This window comes from Phycodurus eques, chromosome 7 (genome assembly GCF_024500275.1).
Source record: "Phycodurus eques isolate BA_2022a chromosome 7, UOR_Pequ_1.1, whole genome shotgun sequence".
In the NCBI taxonomy this organism is placed as follows: domain Eukaryota; kingdom Metazoa; phylum Chordata; class Actinopteri; order Syngnathiformes; family Syngnathidae; genus Phycodurus; species Phycodurus eques.
This window is the reverse complement of record NC_084531.1, coordinates 9,547,396-9,566,517: the sequence shown is the minus strand read 5'-3', so window position 1 is coordinate 9,566,517 and position 19,122 is coordinate 9,547,396. Positions and strand designations below refer to the sequence as shown.

At 40.8% G+C, this 19,122-nt stretch overlaps 2 protein-coding genes across 5 annotated transcripts in view; both read left to right on the top strand.

The window, feature by feature from the left end:
* Positions 1-6,808, top strand: part of zgc:85932 (uncharacterized protein LOC405875 homolog) — a 31,289-nt gene extending 24,481 nt beyond the window's left edge. Inside the window, 6 exon segments of the mRNA XM_061681530.1 lie at positions 3,258-3,322; positions 3,972-4,040; positions 4,114-4,192; positions 6,023-6,139; positions 6,445-6,503; positions 6,575-6,808. Coding sequence (XP_061537514.1) covers positions 3,258-3,322; positions 3,972-4,040; positions 4,114-4,192; positions 6,023-6,139; positions 6,445-6,503; positions 6,575-6,601 — 416 coding nt within the window. The 3' untranslated portion in view covers positions 6,602-6,808.
* A 4,863-nt stretch (positions 6,809-11,671) lies between these two features.
* Positions 11,672-19,122, top strand: part of LOC133405378 (alpha-actinin-4) — a 90,856-nt gene continuing 83,405 nt past the window's right edge. For all 4 annotated transcript variants that reach the window (XM_061682256.1, XM_061682258.1, XM_061682255.1 and 1 more), the window contains exon 1: positions 11,672-12,132. In XM_061682256.1, coding sequence (XP_061538240.1) covers positions 12,007-12,132 — 126 coding nt within the window. In that variant the 5' untranslated portion in view covers positions 11,672-12,006. The remainder of the gene's footprint in view (positions 12,133-19,122) is intronic.

The window sequence follows — 19,122 nt, the reverse complement described above, 5'->3', positions numbered from 1 at the left end:
CATTTTCTGTACCGCTTATCCTCACAAAGGAGCTTGTGAGGATAGAGGCGGGGTACACCCTGAACTGGTCGCCAGCCAATTGCAGGGTATATATAAACAAACAACCATTCGCACTCACACCTATGGGCAAATTAGAGTCTTCAATCAACCTACCACACGTTTTTTGGATGTGGGAGGAAACTGGAGTACCCAGAGAAAACCCACCCAGGCACAGGGAGAACACGCAAACTCCACACAGGCGGGGCCGGGATTTGAACATCTCTGTGGAGATATTTTGGTCCACTCTCCTTTGCAGAATTGTTTTAATTAAAAAACAATGGAGGGCTTTCAAGCTTGAACAATCTTCTTGAACTTCATTTTTTTTTTTTTTTAAGGCATTCAGAAGTTGACTTGCTTGTGTTTTTTGGATCATTGTCCTGCTGCAGAACCCAAGTATGCTTCAGCTTGAGGTCACAAACTGATGGCTGAACATTCTCCTTTGGGAGTTTCTGGTAAAGACCATAATTAATGGTTACATCATTCACAGCAAGTCATCTAGGGCCTAAAGGAATAGAGCAGCCCCAGACCATCACATTTCCACCACCATGCTTGACTGTTGGTGTGGTGTTCTGTTCCTGAAATGCTGTATTACATTTCTGCCAGGTGAAACGAGACACACACCTAGGGTTGGGCATTGAGAATCGGGAACCGATTGGAACCGTCGTTCAAATTAAAAAATGTAGGTTCCCGGTTTCGATGCCTACAGTCTGCCGACCCCGAAGAAGAGTGGCGAAACCCAACGAAGAACGCGCACGAGGAAGTGCTTATGCCCTACGGTGGCGGCGAACAAAAGTGTCTTAACTTCGTTAAAATGAATGACTAGACACCTCAGTGCAACACTTGTAGTAAGATTATATTGTGCAAAGGAGGCTTTCACGATATGTAGAAGTCTGACGTGCTCCCTCCCATTCCGAGCCTCAGCCTAAACCCCACGGAGCTTCAATGAAGTCAACTCAAAGTCAGTTCGATGAGTGAAACAATAAAATATGTCTATGCCAACATTGAGGCACCTACCAAGCTAAACGGTTGGTTGCACTTTTGCACCGGTGGTTTTTAGCGTTTATTTTAGTCTTCAAACCAACATAAGAGCCGATGACAGAAAAAAAAAAGGTTATCATTGTGCTAAAACTTCACCTGAGGTCAAACTAGCAACTTTACATCACAATGAATTGGCACAAAGGAAACAACGTTTCATAACATTTGGTTCCATTACTTTGGTTTTCAACATTCACCAATGTCATGTGAAGTTACTTTTCATGGCAAAATCCTGGGTTTCGCTTTAAACAGGAAGTCAATTTAAAACTTGCAAATATAAACCATTTGACATAATAAATTAGTCCCAAATAACTATTTTAACAATGCTATGTATAACTTTTAGATGAAACATAAATTAATGATTATTAAGTCAATTGGGTTAGTTTCACACACTGCCTTTTAGTTCATAGGTTTGATATTGATACTGGTTATAAAGAACCCGGAGTCATGTTCATTTTAGTCTATGCTGCGGGCTGCTAAGAAAATAGATGTTCATAATTTGGATACGCCGGCACGGTGGACGACTGGAGTTTGCATGTTCTCCCTGTGCCTGGGTGGGTTTTCTCCGGGCGCTCCGGTTTCCTCCCACATCCCAAAAACATGCATGGTAGGTTAATTGAAGACTCTAAATTGCCTGTAGGTGTGAATTGTGAGTGCGAATGGTTGTTTGTTTCTATGTGCCCTGTGATTGACTGGCGACCGGTTCAGGGTGTACAGGGTGTACTCCGCCTCCCACCCATCGATAGCTGGGATAGCTAATGAGGATAAGCGGTATAGAAAATAGATGGATGGATAATTTGGACACCCTTTATTTAAACCATGCAAACTTTTTTGACACAACCCCCTAAAAGAATCGAAATCGAGAATCGTTTGTAACCGGAATCGAAATGAAGAACCAGAATCGGGACCGGAATCGCTCAAATCCAAACGGTGCCCAACTCTACACACACCTTCCAAAAAGTTCAACTTTTGTCTCATCAGTCCATAGAATATTCTGCCAAAAGTCTTGGGAATCATTCAGAGATTTTGCAAAAGTAAGATGAGTTATTATTCTTTTTTTGGTCAACAGTGGTTTCTGCCTTACTCTGCCATGGATGCCATTTTTGCCCAGTCTCTTCCTTATTGTTGTGTAATGAACTCTGACCTAAACCGAAGCACGGGAGGCCTTCAGTTCTTTAGATGTTGTCCTGGGTTCCATTGCAACCTCCTGGATGATGCGTCGCTGTGCTCTTGGGGTAATTTATGTAGGCCGGCCACTCCTGCCCTGGGAAGATTCACGGCTATTCCATGTTTTCTCCATTTGTGTATAATAGCTCTCACTGTGGCATGCTGGAATCCTAAAGCTATAGAAATGGCTCTGGACTCCTTTCCAGACTGATAGATGTCAGTTACCGTCTTTTGATCGTGGCATTTTGTTGCAGCTTTTTTAGATCTTTTGGCCAATTTTATTTTGCCAAAAAGCTTCTATATAAGTGAACAGCTCTGGAGGTAGTCAGGCTTGGGTGTGGTCAATGAAAATGAACCTAAAAATATGATTAGACAATTAATTAATGATTAACAGTATTTCTTTGTGTACCACTAGACCAAGCCAAAGTTCGAGAATCACTGGTCTACATGATTCTTGATGTCTTGTTACTAGTCAGAATTTGTGACTATAAGTCCACTAAAGAAATATTGGTACTCTTTAGTTATGGTCTCTATGATTCGCACGGCCGTACACAGTAGATAATGGACAGGTAGAGATAGAAGGAAGAGACACACTAGGGTAATTACCTTTATTTAAAAAAAAAAAAAAAAACATCACAAAGGTGATGAGACATTTGGATGATTTATTTTCAGAATATATTGGTAATCCTTATTGAATAATAATGCAAATAAGAAGGGCTGTTAGGAAGAGTAACAGCACTGTCTGGTGGCGTTATTATTCATCCGCCGTCGCCGCTGCTCACTATTATTAGCACCCAAAACTGATTTCATACATTTTGGCATGAGGTAGTCTCCCCATTTTTGGTTCATGATGCATTAACCACTCTATCAATGTGTGTGTGTGTCTGTGTGCGCGCGCTTAACGCGTGTAACGTATGTGCATGAAATATGTTGTGTGCTTGAATTCATCCATCCATCCATCCATCCATTTTCTACCGCTTGAATTCATTTGTAGTAAATGTCCTCGTTGTGTTCAGTGTTGGCAGGTAGTGAGAAGAACTTGGCCCTGGAACACTGCAAGAGCTTGGTGGTCCTCATGGATGTATCCTTGAAGACACTGACACACTCACACAGTTTGTTACATAGGCTTAAAAACCTAACCCTCATAAAAAATTTTTTTTTAAAAGTCAGAAATATTTTTGTGTAAAACTTGTTCAAATTCAGACTTTATGCTTACTTTTGGTGAAAATTTCGAATCAGGTGAGTTACAATTAAAATGACTAATCTATATATGAAAGTACCCCCGGTGGTCGTCTTTGGCTAATACAGATCAGAATATTTGTGCATCAATCGATCCATCCATTTTCCGTAACGCTTATTCTCACGAGGCATTTAATAGATTATACTGCCAAATTTCCCCCCGTGTTTTTTTTTTTTTTGGTATTGCATGCCAGAATGTGGAATTGGGGCCATTCTTAGGTTATAACACCATCTAGGGTCAAGTGTGGGACTTGGAATCTGATTTTGGAGATTGTCATTTTTATGAACGTTCTCCTTCCAGATCCTTGTTTACTCGAGAATTTGGGTTTTGATTATGGAAGCAGTGGTTATCAATTCATTTTGTATGGCAAAACCCTAACCTAAATCCAAAACCCCAACCTCAACCCCAGCCCCTAACCCTCTTCCCAGTTAGCGTCCAGGCCAAATGTCGTTTCATTTGAAAACTTCCTTGACACCAGTGTTCCCTCCAGAGTCAGGGCATCGCTCAGCTAACTTGGCTGGAGTTCCAGGCACTCTGGGACAAGATCCAGATGTGGACGGTAAATGAAGGTCTGATTTAAACACTGTGTGTGGGAATTTGTGTCTCTAACACACTCTTTGACCTCCTGTCAGGACATCTTTCTGGTGCACGACAAGAACAAGTCACAGTATCTGGACTACGAGGAAGTTGCCCCTGCTCTAAAGGCTGCAGGTACGACTGAAGGTTAATGAAAGACTTTACTCAGTTTTCAGTTTCTTTTCTGAACTGCAGATGGTGACAAATTATACAATTCTGCCACCAAATCCAGTTTGATCTATGTAGCCACATGACATTTGGTTGGCACGTCTATCATGAGTAAACAATTAAAAAAGTTCCAAAAAGCCATGCCTGAAAACATGCAGGACATCTGCCATTTATGTTGATTGTGACCATTTTCAGATGTCCTTCAAAGGCAAACGTTTATGCTAGATCAGGGGTCCGCAACCTATGGCTCCAGAGCCACATGTAGCTTTGTCATCATTCTGCTGTGACTTTGGAAAATAAATAATGACTATTTTAGTTTGTTCCTCTTTCAAATGTAATTCTAAATTTTAATATTATGGTGCTCTTGTAACATTAAAATAAAGAAAATTCCTTTATTTTTTGCTGGTCATAAAATATGCATCACATGCGCCAACGTGTGACACCTGGCGCCAAGATTTATTGAGCTATTCGACCCCTTGTAAGTGAAACATGTATCACGCCAAGAAAGGAAGTTTGGAAAGAAACATTTAACACTACATGCTACATGACGTACATGAAAAAACAAATATCGCTTCCGCCTTACAGATGACAGTGAAAATAAAGGTGACATCAACAGAGCTGGTGCGCTGACGCTTTATGCTGAGATTCAGGATTAAAAAAGTAATATTCGTCAGCTAAAATACATATTTTAATTGGCTATTATTTTGCAAATATACCTCTGTATTTTACATTGTTAAGTGAAATAGTCATTTTTAATTCAAGTTGACAGGTAAGTGCCTGCTCCACTCGGAATAAAATGATAACGGAACATAGAAGCTGATTTTTGGTTGGATGCAGGTTGACAATTTAAGTTTGGCTTTAATTTCATGAATACGAGGAGGACTCAAATAGACATTGAATATTTTATTTGAACGTCAGCTTCAACCAAGCGTCTTTTTTCAGACTTCTAACTTTCTTAGCTACATGTAGAAATAAGGCTCTCTTTAGCAGTTCATTGATTCTATAAATTCAACACACTATAGTTTTTTATACATACAGGTAAATACACACACACACATATATATATATATATATATATGGTCATGTGTGTGGGAAGCGATCCGTATATATATATATATATATATATATATATATATATATATATATATATATATATATATGAAGTGTTCTGTATCCTCAAATGTCAAAACGGTTTTGTGGCTACCTGTGTTGTTGTTTTTTTTTTCCCTGTGGGAAGCGATCCGAATGGCTCTTTGAGTATTTAAGGTTGCGGACCGTTGCTCTAGATCAGGGGTGGCCAACTAGTCAGAGACTAAGAGCCACTTTTTTTTCTGTGTTACTGCAAAGAGCCACATCATACACATGGGTACACATGAACATCATCTTTTAATCATGTATGCACACATACACAGACCTCTGCTCAGCCAGATCTAATGAAAATAACCACACCAACATGATAATATCAGTAATTTTCAACAGTTAACATTGTGTGCACTGTCTCACACACACAAACTCTCAGTTCATTTTTGACGCATGTCATGTGACAGCTCCTGAAGAGCCGCATGAAACTAGTTAAAGAGCCGCATGAGGCTCGCGAGCCGCGGGTTGGCCACCCCTGCTCTAGATTCTGTCTGCTGATTGCCAACAAATTTGAACGTGCACTAGACAGATGGCTAAGTTAACTACAAGGTCAGACCTTGATCAAACGTCAAGTGTATGATGAAGGACTCACCCTGAAGAGATACTAGTGCACTTGCTTAATATCTTGTTTTTTTCTTTCTGTCCTGTCGGCCATAGGCATCGTGGTAGATGACCTGGTGATGCAGCTGGTGGGCCTGAGGTACACAGAGCCAGACATGACCATCAGCTACCCTGGCTTCCTGTACCTTGTCATGAAACTGGAGAGCATGATCCGTAAGGGCATGGGAACACGAGGGGACACTATACGGACAAAAGTATTGGGACGCAGCTCTTAATCAATTAATTATGGTAATTGAATGTGGGGGTTGGAAGAGATCGTCTATTCTATTCTATTCTATTGCAGTCATTGTACAATTGTGTGCTTTGATGACATCCCAAAAGATGTTTTACTTACTTTAGTGTCCTAGTTCTTGTGTCCATATAGTCTATTCACTTGTTATTCTGGTAAAATGCCAATAACTGTATGCTTGGAAAAGGTCACCCACTAATCACTTTTTTTTTTTGGACCGCTCTGGCAGACAAATTTCACGCGTATGACCTTGTGGGAATGGGCTGCATCTCGCTAAGTTACAGACAAGTATGTCACTCCTCCAGGATTTTGATTTAACTTTTGACAACTTGAAAACAAGTAATTGTGTTGTGTTTCAGTGGCTCCACATGACCATTTACAACTGAGGCAGAAGAGTCGCAGGATATGCTCCACTATTTGTTCTGGATGTGTGATGTTTATGTTATAATTGTACGTTGTAGCTACGCTGACAGAAACATGCATGAGGCATAGTTTTCATTGTTCAGGTCATGATTGAAACATGGCTGCTTATTCTTCTACGAGCCTTTCTTAGAAAGCTCCTGATTATTTTTGATAAATGTAACTTTATTTTATTGTGACTGTTTGATATGTGTGTATAATTATATCTAGTTGCGTGTGCGTGTGTGTGTGTGAGAGCGCGACATCCTGTTGTGCTACTGCTGTGTCAACTCACACTGCCTTTTTAGGGCATCAAACATCAGCCACACTTCCTGTCTCTCCACCTTTTTTTTGTGTGGTTCGCCACACGGAGGAACATACAATCTGCAATTTAACATTGTTCAAATGTCTGGTATGTGTGTTTCAAATGTGATAGCAGTCACACATAATGTCTTTGAAGTTCTGTTTCTGTGTCTTTTCAGGCATGGCTTCTTGAGACTTTTTTTTGGATCTACTCACGATGGATACGCCTACCAAATTTCATGTTGCTAAGTATAACTGGCTTTGGGGGCTGAATATTCAAAATATGAACAAACTGAATTATTACAAATTTTGCTTTTTATCACAAGTCATTTTCTTTTGCTAGCATACTTCGCTCACACACAGTGACAAAAACTCAAACCTCTCGCTGTTTAGCGTCACCCATCTTTTTAGTACTCAAGGTACAAATTTGGCAGAAATCAGATAAAATCTGTATGACAAGTTTGGCTACCAAAATGGCCACTTCAAAACCATCCATCCATCCATCCATTTTCTGACCCGCTTATCCTCACAAGGGTCGCGGGCGTGCTGGAGCCTATCCCAGCTATCTTCGGGCAGGAGGCTGGTTACACCCTGAACTGGTTGCCAACTAATCGCAGGGCACACAAACAAACAACCCTTCGCACTCACATTCACACCTAAGGGAAATTTAGAGTCTTCAATTAATTTACGAAGCATGTTTTTGGGATGTGGGAGGAAACCGGAGTGCCTGGAGAAAACCCACGCAGGCACGGGAAGAACATGGAAACTCCACACAGGCGGGGCCGGGGATTGAACCCCGGTCCTCAGAACTGTGAGGCAGACTCTCTAACCAGTCGTTCACCGTGCCGCCAAAAAAAAAAAAAAAAAGGATATATATATATATATATATATATATATATATATATATATATATATATATATATATATTATATATATATATATATATATATATATATATATATATATATATATATATATATATATATATTTATATATATACACGTATCAGTAAAAACCTTAAAACAACCGCCAGCTATAAATGAAAAACAAAAATATTTACAGTACAGATGTGTGTCGTAAACAAAAATAGTCAGCAGCAATGCATGCAGCAAAACAGTAGAAACTAATCAATGAATAGTCTGCAGTGGAGTGACAACTATACATTAGTAAGTCATATAGAGATGTGAATAGTCAGCAAAAAAAGTCTGTGACATTGTATGCAGTGGAGTGACAAATATACCTGTGTAAATTATTTAAAAAAAAAAAATCATACTACTATTCATAATATCATACAGATGTGAACGAAAGCAGAAGAATAATCAGCAGCATTGTATGTGAGATATGAAGTACATGTATATTAAAATTAAATGACAGCAAATATTTGTGTGTTTTTTCAAAGATGGCAGACAGTGGCTGCAATGCAGTTGCACAGCAAACAAATTGTCAAAAGTAAACAAATACTCCTCCAGGGGGCGCCGGATGTCGTAAAACTTACAAAAAGAGTTAGAAAGCAAATGTATTTATACAGCGCATTTCATACACAAGGTAACTCAATGTGCTTTTCATGATTAAAAGCATTTAAAAACAAAGAAAAAAATCCAGCTTATAAACATTTAAAACAAAGAGAGAAAATACAATAAAAATACAATTAAAACACCGTACAGTGCAAGAAATATCATTTAAAAGTGGAAATGCTCAAGAAAGCATGGGAAAAAAGAAGAGTTTTTAACCTGAACTTAGAAACATGCACACTTGGGGCTGACGTCACTTCTGTTGGCAACTTATTCCATTTGTGTGCAGCATAATAGCTAAATGCTGCTTCACCATGTTTGCTTTGGACTCTGTGCTCCACTATTTGACCTGAGTCGGTCGATCTCAAAGCCCTACTCGGTTTATATTCCATTAGCATTTAATTCATGTATTCAGGACCTAAACCGTTTAGTGATTTATAGACCAGTAGCAGAACTTTAAAATCTATTCTTAAGATGACTGTGAGCCAGTGTAAAGACTTCAGAATTTGAGTAATATGCTCTCTCTTTGTTCTGGTCAGAACCCCAGTTGCAGCATTCTGAATGAGCTGCAGCTGTTTAATGCTATTTTTAGGGAGTCCAGTCAGAAGACCATTACAGTAGTCAAGTCTACTTGAGATAAAAGCATGGATGAGCTTCTCCTGGTCTGCATGACACATGCAAGCCTTTACTCTGGATATGTTCTCCAGATGGTAGAAGGCAGTTTTAGTAATTGATTTGATATGACTGTTGAAAGTCAGGTCGGGATCTATCAGAACACCAAGGTTTCGGACTTGGTCTTTGGTTTTTAAAGAGAGTGACTCCAGGTATTTACTAACAGCAATCGTCTTTTCTTTATTGCCAAAAACAATTATCTCAGTTTTGTTGTGGTTTAATTGAAGAAAATCTTGGCTCATCCAGATATTTATCTGTTTTAGACAGTGACACAACACCTCAATTGAACTGTAGTCATCTGGAGACACTGCTAGATATAACTGTGTCATCTGCAGAGCTATGATAGTCAAAATTAAAGTTCTGAAGAATTTGACCCAAGGGTAGCATATACAGGCTGAACAGGAGGGGTCCAAGAACTGACCCTTGAGGGACCCCATAGGTCTTTGCCATTCGATGAGATTGAACACTTCCATCCATCCATCCATTTTCTGAGCCGCTTCTCCTCACTCGGGTCGCGGGCGTGCTGGAGCCTATCCCAGCTATCATCAAGCAGGAGGCGGGGTACACCCTGAACTGGTTGCCAGCCGATCGCAGGGCACATACAAACAAACAACCATTCGCACTCAGATTCACACCTACGGGCAATTTGGAGTCTCCAATTAATGCATGTTTTTGGGATGTGGGAGGAAACCGGAGTGCCCGGAGAAAACCCACAAGGGCACGGGGAGAACATGCAAACTCCACACAGGCGGGGCTGGGGATCGAACCCTGGTCCTCAGAACTGTGAGGCTGACGCTCTAACCAGTCGTCCACCGTGCCGCCTGAACTGCCAATGGTTACAAAATAACTGTAGGTATATGTGTGTGTCTCTGTGTGTGTGTTGGGGGGGGAACAAAACAACACAAACACACACACTACAAACTGGAGAGCTCGCCTTTGAATTAAAAGCAGTTAAGAGAACCCAAACATTTTTGGGAGTTATAGTAAGTTATTAATTCCTGTCATGTTTTTTTTGTCACCCAAAAATCTGACTTATTTATTTGCATAGAAACAAAGAGAGGCACAGATAATTATACACAGATAATTAGTGTATTTTGTAGTAAATACAGTACATGCATGCTTATTATAATATTCCACTTGCTATCCTAATACAATAATAAGATAACATAAACCAATAATACAAAATAATCTGCATTATAGAAAAAATAAACGAATGCACACAAAGTAAAACAAAAATATTTTTTTTATTTTGCATTGTTTTACAAAACATAAAATGTTACTTTTTCAGAGCATCAGGTGCAATATTTTTAACATTGGATCCAAACAAATATTTTTGTTATATTGTGAGTTATCAATTTGTGTTATAATACATTATAAAATAATAAAACTAGAGAAAATAATTTGGAGCCCAAAATAAAATATAACTATTATTACTTCATATTTTTATGGAAAATGTTTTATATAATTGTTTGATATGTATATACTTTAATATATTTACTTATTATTTATTATACTATTATAATCATTGTAAAATATTACATAATAATAAAATAAAATTATTATAAAATAAACTCCATAATATCAAAACATTAAAATCGTTAGCCTAATAGCATAACAGCCGACGTCATTTTTGAATGATTTCTGAAAACAATAAAAAATAAATCAACAAACAGGAAGTGTCCAGTTGCCTCATTCAACCTTTGCGGATTACCATGGTCCATGACCTAGATCAGTGATTCTCAAAGTGTGGTACAGGTTCTACTATTGGTAGGCGGGTTATTGGCGGGTTCCTTCTGGTGGCACGCCAAAATCACTGCCTATACAGTCCAGTTGTATTTTACTTTAGTACTATACAATACATTTGCATTTAATGTTTAAGAAGTGTTTTCAAACTTATTTAGGTACAAATTTAACTGTTATGTGCTATACATTTAGTGCAGCTTTAAATTTTTATTAAAAGTTTTAAATTTTCCCATTTTTAAACACTGTTAAACTTCAAACTGTTCATAATGTTACAGTGGCTTACATATGAAATATACTTTTTCGGAATAAAAAACGTGTCTCGTTTTTTTTGTGTTTTTTTTTAACACTACGGCCTACGACACTACTGTATTTTAATGTTGGTCATTGTGGTGGTACTAAACCGTTTTTAGGCGACACTAGGTGTAAACATTTGGAGAACCACTAACCTGACAAATTTGACCATCTCCACAAACAAACGGGGACATCAATTTTTTTAGCAAGCACATTAATATTTTTTTGATAAATATTGTGACAGTAAGATAAAAATGACAAACAATTATGCTAATAAGCTTATGAGATTCTACAACATTTTCATGTCAGGTGCAACATGTTTTTGTATTAGACATATCGGAATTACATTTAAATAAAAAACAACAAATACAAATTTAAATGATTATTATTTTTTATTATTATTTGAAGAAACGTAAAGGTGTTTATTTAAAAAGTTGAGCAAGCTACTGTATGGACTGAACTACGTTTACGTGTATAGTAGTCACACCATCGAGGCGGTTTTACTGTGAAGGCGGCTGTCGGAAGTGTCGTCCCCTTCTCGCCAGTAGGAGCGGCCGGGTTCCGCCTAGCAGCCTCTCACCGCGCTCAGGGAAAGCTTTTCTTCTCCCAGCGAGCAGACTCCTCGCCCGCCTGCCCCCTTGCCTGCGAACACCCGATACTCCAGTCTGAAGAAAAAAAAAACAAAAAAAAAACGAGAGACCCCCGCACTGTGACGGCGGCGAGAGAAGGACTCCTTCCTGCGTCGTGCTTCCGTCCCTAACCCGGCTTCTGGTTCGCTTGGACATCTTTTTTTTCAGGTCGCTTGACAGTTTTCTCTCTTTCCCCCCCCCCCCCCCGTTTTTTTTTCTTTTTCTTTTTTTTTGGTCACCGACATGGTCGACTATCACGCCGCCAACAACCAGTACTCGTACGGCGGGCCGCAGACCTACATGGAGCAGGAGAACGACTGGGACCGGGACTTGCTGCTCGACCCGGCATGGGAGAAACAGCAGAGGAAGGTAAGGAGAAGCAGCCGAGCCCGTGGTGGGGTTTTAGGGTGCGAGGAAGGAAGGAAGGGAGTTTGGAGGCTGGGAATGAGGGAGAAAATGGCAGGGGAGGGACGGCAGGTCAGGGAGCGAATGCGGGCCTCGGTTGGCCCACTTTCCCCATTATGGCTCCCGGGGTAAGGTCGGTTTCACCCCCCTCTAACCCGCCTCCAGGCCCATTTGATTAAAATTTGATTTCATTTCGTTTCTCGCCGCGCTGCTGCCACTTCATCGAAGGTATTTTACACCCCGCTAACCGAACGGAAACAAGGCGCCACATTCTCCGAAAAAAGTCCAACTTGATCAGTAGGTGTTTTAGTTTAACGCCCCAAACGCGGAACTCGTTCGGACTTTTTGGGCCCCGCTCTGTCGGGGCTAGTGGCCCGCTTGTGGCCGACAGTCGGGGAGGAAAAATGTCGACTAGTTTGCTAACTTTTAGTATTCGACTATTACCTGAGTTTGAATCTGCCAACTGCGTGGAGTGTACAGTTCATTGCCTTCGAATGTGTGTGGGAGTTGTGAGGTTCTGTCCTCACGCTAGTGAAACGTCATATTAGTATACGCTACGTAACGAATTAGACCACTGTGTCCCAATGCGGTATGGGGTTTGAGATACTGGTCCTTCTTTTCATGACAAATCTCGGCATTTTTAAAGGTTACGCTATTTTTGATTCGATTTACCACGTTCTGGATGTCTCTGAACGCAACACGTCACTTGCAAAGACAAGACAGTCGTGCCCATATCTCTCGTTCGCGTTGTAAATGGCTCTGTTCAAGATCACCGATAACTAAAATCAAATCAAAGAACACAAGGAAAGATAAAATAAATATAGGGGGCATTTTTTATCAAATAATTAGAACATTTACAGTCGACCATTACCCGAGTTTAAATCTGTCAACAGCGTGGAGTGTAAAGTTTAGCGTGTTGGAGTTCTGAGCTCCTGTACTCGCACTAGTGAAACGTTTTGTAATCCATATTATAATCTATAAATACACGAATTAGACCACTCTGTCACAATCTAGTAGTACATTTGAGATCTTCCGTTTTGTTTTATGAAATCACTCCATTTGCAAAATTTAAACGACGACGTGGGTTAAGCTTTTACACATTCTGGATGTTCCTGAATTCAACGCTTCACTGCAAATGACAGGCAGTGGTGTTTATCTCCCAATCCCGAAGTTAAGTGGCATTATCGAAGTTCACCTTTGGGATGGAACTCTATTGGTAGAATAACTAATTAAACTAACTAATGTAAAATTATTCTTACGGGGGTGCGGGGTGATTCTTTGTTGAATAGGTTGAGAACAGTAACAGTAATTGACCGTTACCTGAGCTGAAATCTGACAACTGCGTACTGTGCAAAGTTCATTCCCTTTTAAGGCTGGGAGGGCTGAGATTCTGTACTCTCACTGGTGAAATGTCATACTATTATAAACCACACAGTGTAATTTTCAATAAGTAAATATATGGCTTAGACCACTGTGTTACAATCTGGTAGTAGATTTGAGAATTGAGCTTTCTCTTTATGAAATAAATCACAGTTTTTTTTTAAACATTAGAATACATTAAGATTTTCCATGTTCTGGGTCTCAGTGAAAATGTCAATTGCAACTGAAAAATGAAGATTTTATATCTCCCAATGTTGTACTCAATCACTCTTGAATTGCAATCATTGTAGTTTGCAGTTGATTTTTTAGCTTTAAATAAAATTGCACAGGATGCTATGTTTTATTTCTCTGTTTTGGGGGTTCTCGCTTGTTGTTGTTTCATGAGTTAATAGCACATGGGAAAACAATGCAGGAACTACTTACAACTTACAAAATATAAATAAAAAATAATAATGGCACAATCGCATGTTGTCCTGGCAGTGCATGTAATGAATGGAAAAGAGGGAGTGCGACAGTTTCCAGCCCTCAGCGGGGAGCATGTTGGAGGAATAATGAGGAACTATTGCTGAACAGCGTGGAATTATTTTGTGTGTGTGTGTTGTTCACTGGTCAGATGACTGACATACTAGCGAGCGGCATAACAACATGCCCAACATTCACGGTGGGTTTTTATTTGGTCACTCTGCCTCTCTTTTAGCAGTCAAATGCACACGTTCTTCACGTTTTCGTGGGGCCAAAGGTTGTCTCGATCCGACCTGGCCAATCATTGACTCCCTGTGCAAACATGAGCGCTCAGATCGGAGATTGATTGATAAAGGAGACGAGGAAGGACAGGACAGGGGACGCCTGACAGACTTCCCCTGGCCCGGTGGTGGTGGAAGCGTGGGACGAGCAAGGGTACATTCCTGTGGCGTAGCCTTGCTTGCTGTTTCGAGTGGCAAAAAAAGGTTCACACCTTATTTTGAAGAAGTAGCCTGGAAAGAATAGGAGGCGAGTTGGTGGCTGTGTTCGGAATCACTCCCTATTCACTCTATAGTGGGTTGTAAACTGCACAGCTGGTTGGACACTAAGGGAGGGCACCAGGAAGTTAGACGAGTGTTCACCGGCTGTGTCGTCAGCAAGGATGCAGTGGAAGTGAGATGTCTCACTTGCTCTTAGCTAAATATCTCTTTGTCCTAGAAAAAATAAGTTTAACATCCCTGCACATTCTTCTCCCCACATGCGTACAACAACAGTGGTACATCAATGGTCGACCACAAGCCAAAATTTCCCATCCATCCATTCTTTGCATGGCTTGTCCACACTAGGGTCGCAGGTGAGCTGAAGTCTACCCCAGCTGACTTTGGGGCGAAGCGGAGTGGACCCTGGACTGGTCACCAGCCAACCGCAGGACACACACAGTATATAGACCAACAAGTATCCACTCTGGCATTCACCCCGATGGACAGTTTAGTGACTTCAATGACAATAACCTATGCAAGTACAGCGAGAACATGAAGAATTCCACACAATGAAGGCCTGAGGTGAGAAAAGGCTACTCTAGCCAGGTTTATATGGAGACTTTTTTTTCATTCCAATTGAAGATCTCTGGTGAACTGTTTACATGTGACATGATCTATTCCAATACATGACGTGCGCTACATTTAATTGGAACAGCCGTGTAATAAGCACACTTCGTCGTGAACGTCAAGTCATTGATCAAGATGGATGTCCGACTTCTACTCAGCACAGTAGTTGAAAATGCTTGATAAAACAACTGATAAGTAGTTAAAACAAGATCTGTTGCATACAAGCTATGTTGGGAGCCGCCATATTTACGCTGTGCATTAACGTTGACATCACCGTGCATTTACGTCGAGACGACGCATGTTTAGACAGAACCTTTCCCGAATCGATTCCGAATGACTGTTCACACGGCGGCGGCACGGTGGACGACTGGTTAGCACATCTGCCTCACTGTTCTGAGGACCGGGGTTCAAATCCCGGCCCCGCCTGTGTGGAGTTTGCATGTTCTCCCCGTGCCTGGGTGGGTTTTCTCTGGGCACACCGGTTTCCTCCCACATCCCCATAACATGCAGGGTAGGTTAATTGAAGACTCTAAATTGCCCTGTAAGTGTGAATGTGAGTGCGAATGGTTGTTTGTCTATATGTGCCCTGCGATTGGCTGGCGAACAGTTCAGGGTGTACCCCGCCTCTCGCCGAAAGTTAGCTGGGAGAGGCTCTGGCATGCCCGCAACCCGAGTGAGGATAAGCGGAACGGAAGATGAATGGATGAATGTTCACACAGCGAAAATTTACTTCTGATCGGTTTGTCAAAAGGAATATTCCACCCCTGAAACTGAATTAAATTCCATTTGGATTTGGCCTTTTTATTACGATTGAGGTGTTTACGTAAATGGAGCATTTTCATTCAGTTTTGGCTTCTCAGACAGTTACTGCTGACAAGTTATTGTGACAAGCCTCCTGGCCACAACACTTTTGTGTTGAAAGCAATTGTCACTGACGTCACCATGCATGTAATTATGTTACAAGGGCAAGCAGCAATGGTGAATAAATCCCCTCTACTGAGGTGAGATTATGATGTCACGTATTTGACATATTTTTTCCCAAAAATTGTGCTCTCAAGGTTGCCTCCCGGCAAAGTTTACTACACCCGTTCCCTTGTGTCCTCTCCGTTGCGCGTCGAAACATGCCTCGGTGTGGCGGTGACGCCACCGTTGTCTGCAATACGTCGAGCTTCCTGATGACAGTTAGCCTCCACATATTTCCAGGACGAGTCGAGCGGGTGTGAAGGTTGCGCGGGGTAGTAGAGCAAACACGATGAGAAAAAAAAAAAAATAGGGGAGCAGGGCTACATGGATTCAGATTTTTGATTGTGTTGCCACACGGAACATATTAGCGGCCTTGGACCATAGCCATACTTATGTCTATACGCTATAAATAAACAGTGTGCCTCAGTTTCTGACAAGCACTATGCTTTTGGCCCCTATAATATTAAATATTTATTTTACTGCATAAAATATTTCATTTGATTCAAATTTGGCAGTGGTGGCAGTTTGCATGTATTCATTCTAAACATTGTTAAATGTGTTCTTGTTTACTCAAAAGAAAAGCACTTCAGATTTTACAGTTTGTTCCCTTAATGTACCAAATGGGACCCGAAATAGTGCAATTATTATTTTTTTTCGTATACTGTTACAAATAAGTATTTAGCTCTGATGTTCTTGCCTGGGTATTTGCCTAATTTTCTGCAAAGGTAGGATGAAGGATGAGATTGGAATGTAGTCGTGAAGGGAGTGATGTGAGGACCTAATCACACTTTTGTTGCAACTGGAGTGTGCTTGTGCTTTAATTTTTACAACAGTCACTCCAGTCTGTGGCTGTCTGGGGGGATTGTAGGGTGGGGCACCCGCTGTCATTTTAATAGTCTTGATGTCGTATCATTCTCCAGTTTTCCAAGCTGGTACCAAAACATCTTTTTCCTGTGGCGCTGCCAAAGTGGGCATGCGCTGGACTTTGTTGGGGTTGCATGAAAGCAGACAGGACTGACTGACTAAGATCTTAGCATTTGACTCAGTTCTTCCAAATGTAAAATTAAGGAAAATTAAAAATCAATGAATCGACGAAGCTGAATTATTATTCACTGGTTTCTATGCGCTGGCACACTGACTGACTGGTTAGCACATCTGCCTCACAGTTCTGGGGACCGGGATTCAAATCCTGGCCCCGCCTGTGTGGAGTTTGCATGTAGGTGTGAATGTGAGTAGTGAATGGTTGTTTGTTTCTATGTGCCCTGCGATTGGCTGGCGACCAGTTCAGGGTGTGCCACGCCTCCCGATAGCTGGGATAGCCTCCAGCTGCCCGTGACCCTAGTGAGGATAAGCAGTAAAGAAAATGGATGGATGGATGCATGGATGGATTCTATGCCATTGTTGCCATTGTGGAGGTCTGCAACTTGGCCAAGACCAACACAGTGTTCGTCTTTAAATGCTAGCAAAACTACAGCATCATTACTTCATTGATTATTACCTGGATAGTGTTTTCGTGGATTCCAGCATTCTCCGACCGTTATATGACAAACAATTAGCAGATGAATTGGTCGCAGTTGTGACCGTCCTGGCAAATATCTCACCCTTGTATATATAGGATGTCATGTGATTATATGACCTGACAGGACTTTGATGTCATTGGTGCTCATCAGGCCGTTATTGGCAGCGTGTAATCTTGTTAGGTGTGTTTACTCAGCGTCAAGTGACTGGCGCAAAACAAAAGGTGGGTTGAACACAATTGTTCCACTTTGGACTTACAACCTGACTCTAGCATTTATTTGCTTCATGTCACTTGTGTCAATTCAAGGTAAACAACAATGGATGACATCCAGCAAACTGGCTGCAGCAAAGTGTATTTTAGCGTAGTTGCGACGTATTGGGCTAAAGGCTGCCGCACACCGAGCGATGGGGCCAAACCCAATTGAACTGTCGCACAGTGTGCATGGTTTGGCAACTGTTTCCATGAGTCGCCGATCAGTCGGCCACTGTTTTTGGCATGACTCAAAATTTGAATCGCCAGCGCACACCGACGCAGCGTCACAGCTTACAGCCAATAGAAATGCACTTCAGCTTTCACTCACGCTGAAAATACATTGTTGGGATTTTACTCAAGTGAGACACCAAACGGCCACCGCGCCACCCAGAGCCAAATAATTTGCGTATATAAAGCATCAATTATTCTGTTTTACATCAATAACTATATCCATAATGTATTACGTGCTCGTGGATGAAAAAACAAAGCTTGTGACCAAAATGTACGCAAACGAAACGTATCTCGGTGGGTACGTTCAAATAAATGGAGTCACGGAGACTTTAAAATATCGACACTCATGCTTTTAGTCTCACCCATGTCCACTATCTTTTGTAACGTGCTTCTTCATTAACTATTATTCTATATTTTTATGGTTTAAGAGACGTAGTATAGCACAATATACTTTCTATACAGCATTAAACTCCTATACAGGCTCGCTATTCAGGGCGTCCATATATCCAATCGCTCAATGTGCAAGATTGTGTTTACAACTCTTATTTTTATGCGATGGTCCGGTCCAGTGGGGTTCGACCGCATCATGCAGTGTGCGGCAGACTTAATGGATTTTAATCGTATTCAATTGATTTACTTTTAGTTTGATTAGTTGGCTGTCTAAAACGGTTTTCTCTGAAACCAAAAGTAATCATGAAGTAAACAAAGTAAAATGTGAGCCTTTTTTCTTTCTTCTGTTTGTTCGAAAAAAATAAATGGTGAAATACAGTGGACCCCTGCATACTCGTGGTTCGGCACCAGCGGATTCACCTATCAGAAGGTTTTTGAATTTTCTTTTCAATTTTTATTTTTTGTTTTGTTTTTTGGGGGAACCAACCCCCAAAACCCTGGTGGTTTATCCTTGCTTAGTCAATAATTACCTATGACTCTATTATGGTTACTATGCACTGGGCAGTAGGGGAAAAAAAAAGACCCACGCAGTGCTTTTGAGTACTGTCGTCTGTACTTTTGCCTATATGACAAGCCAACAGACACGGCAAA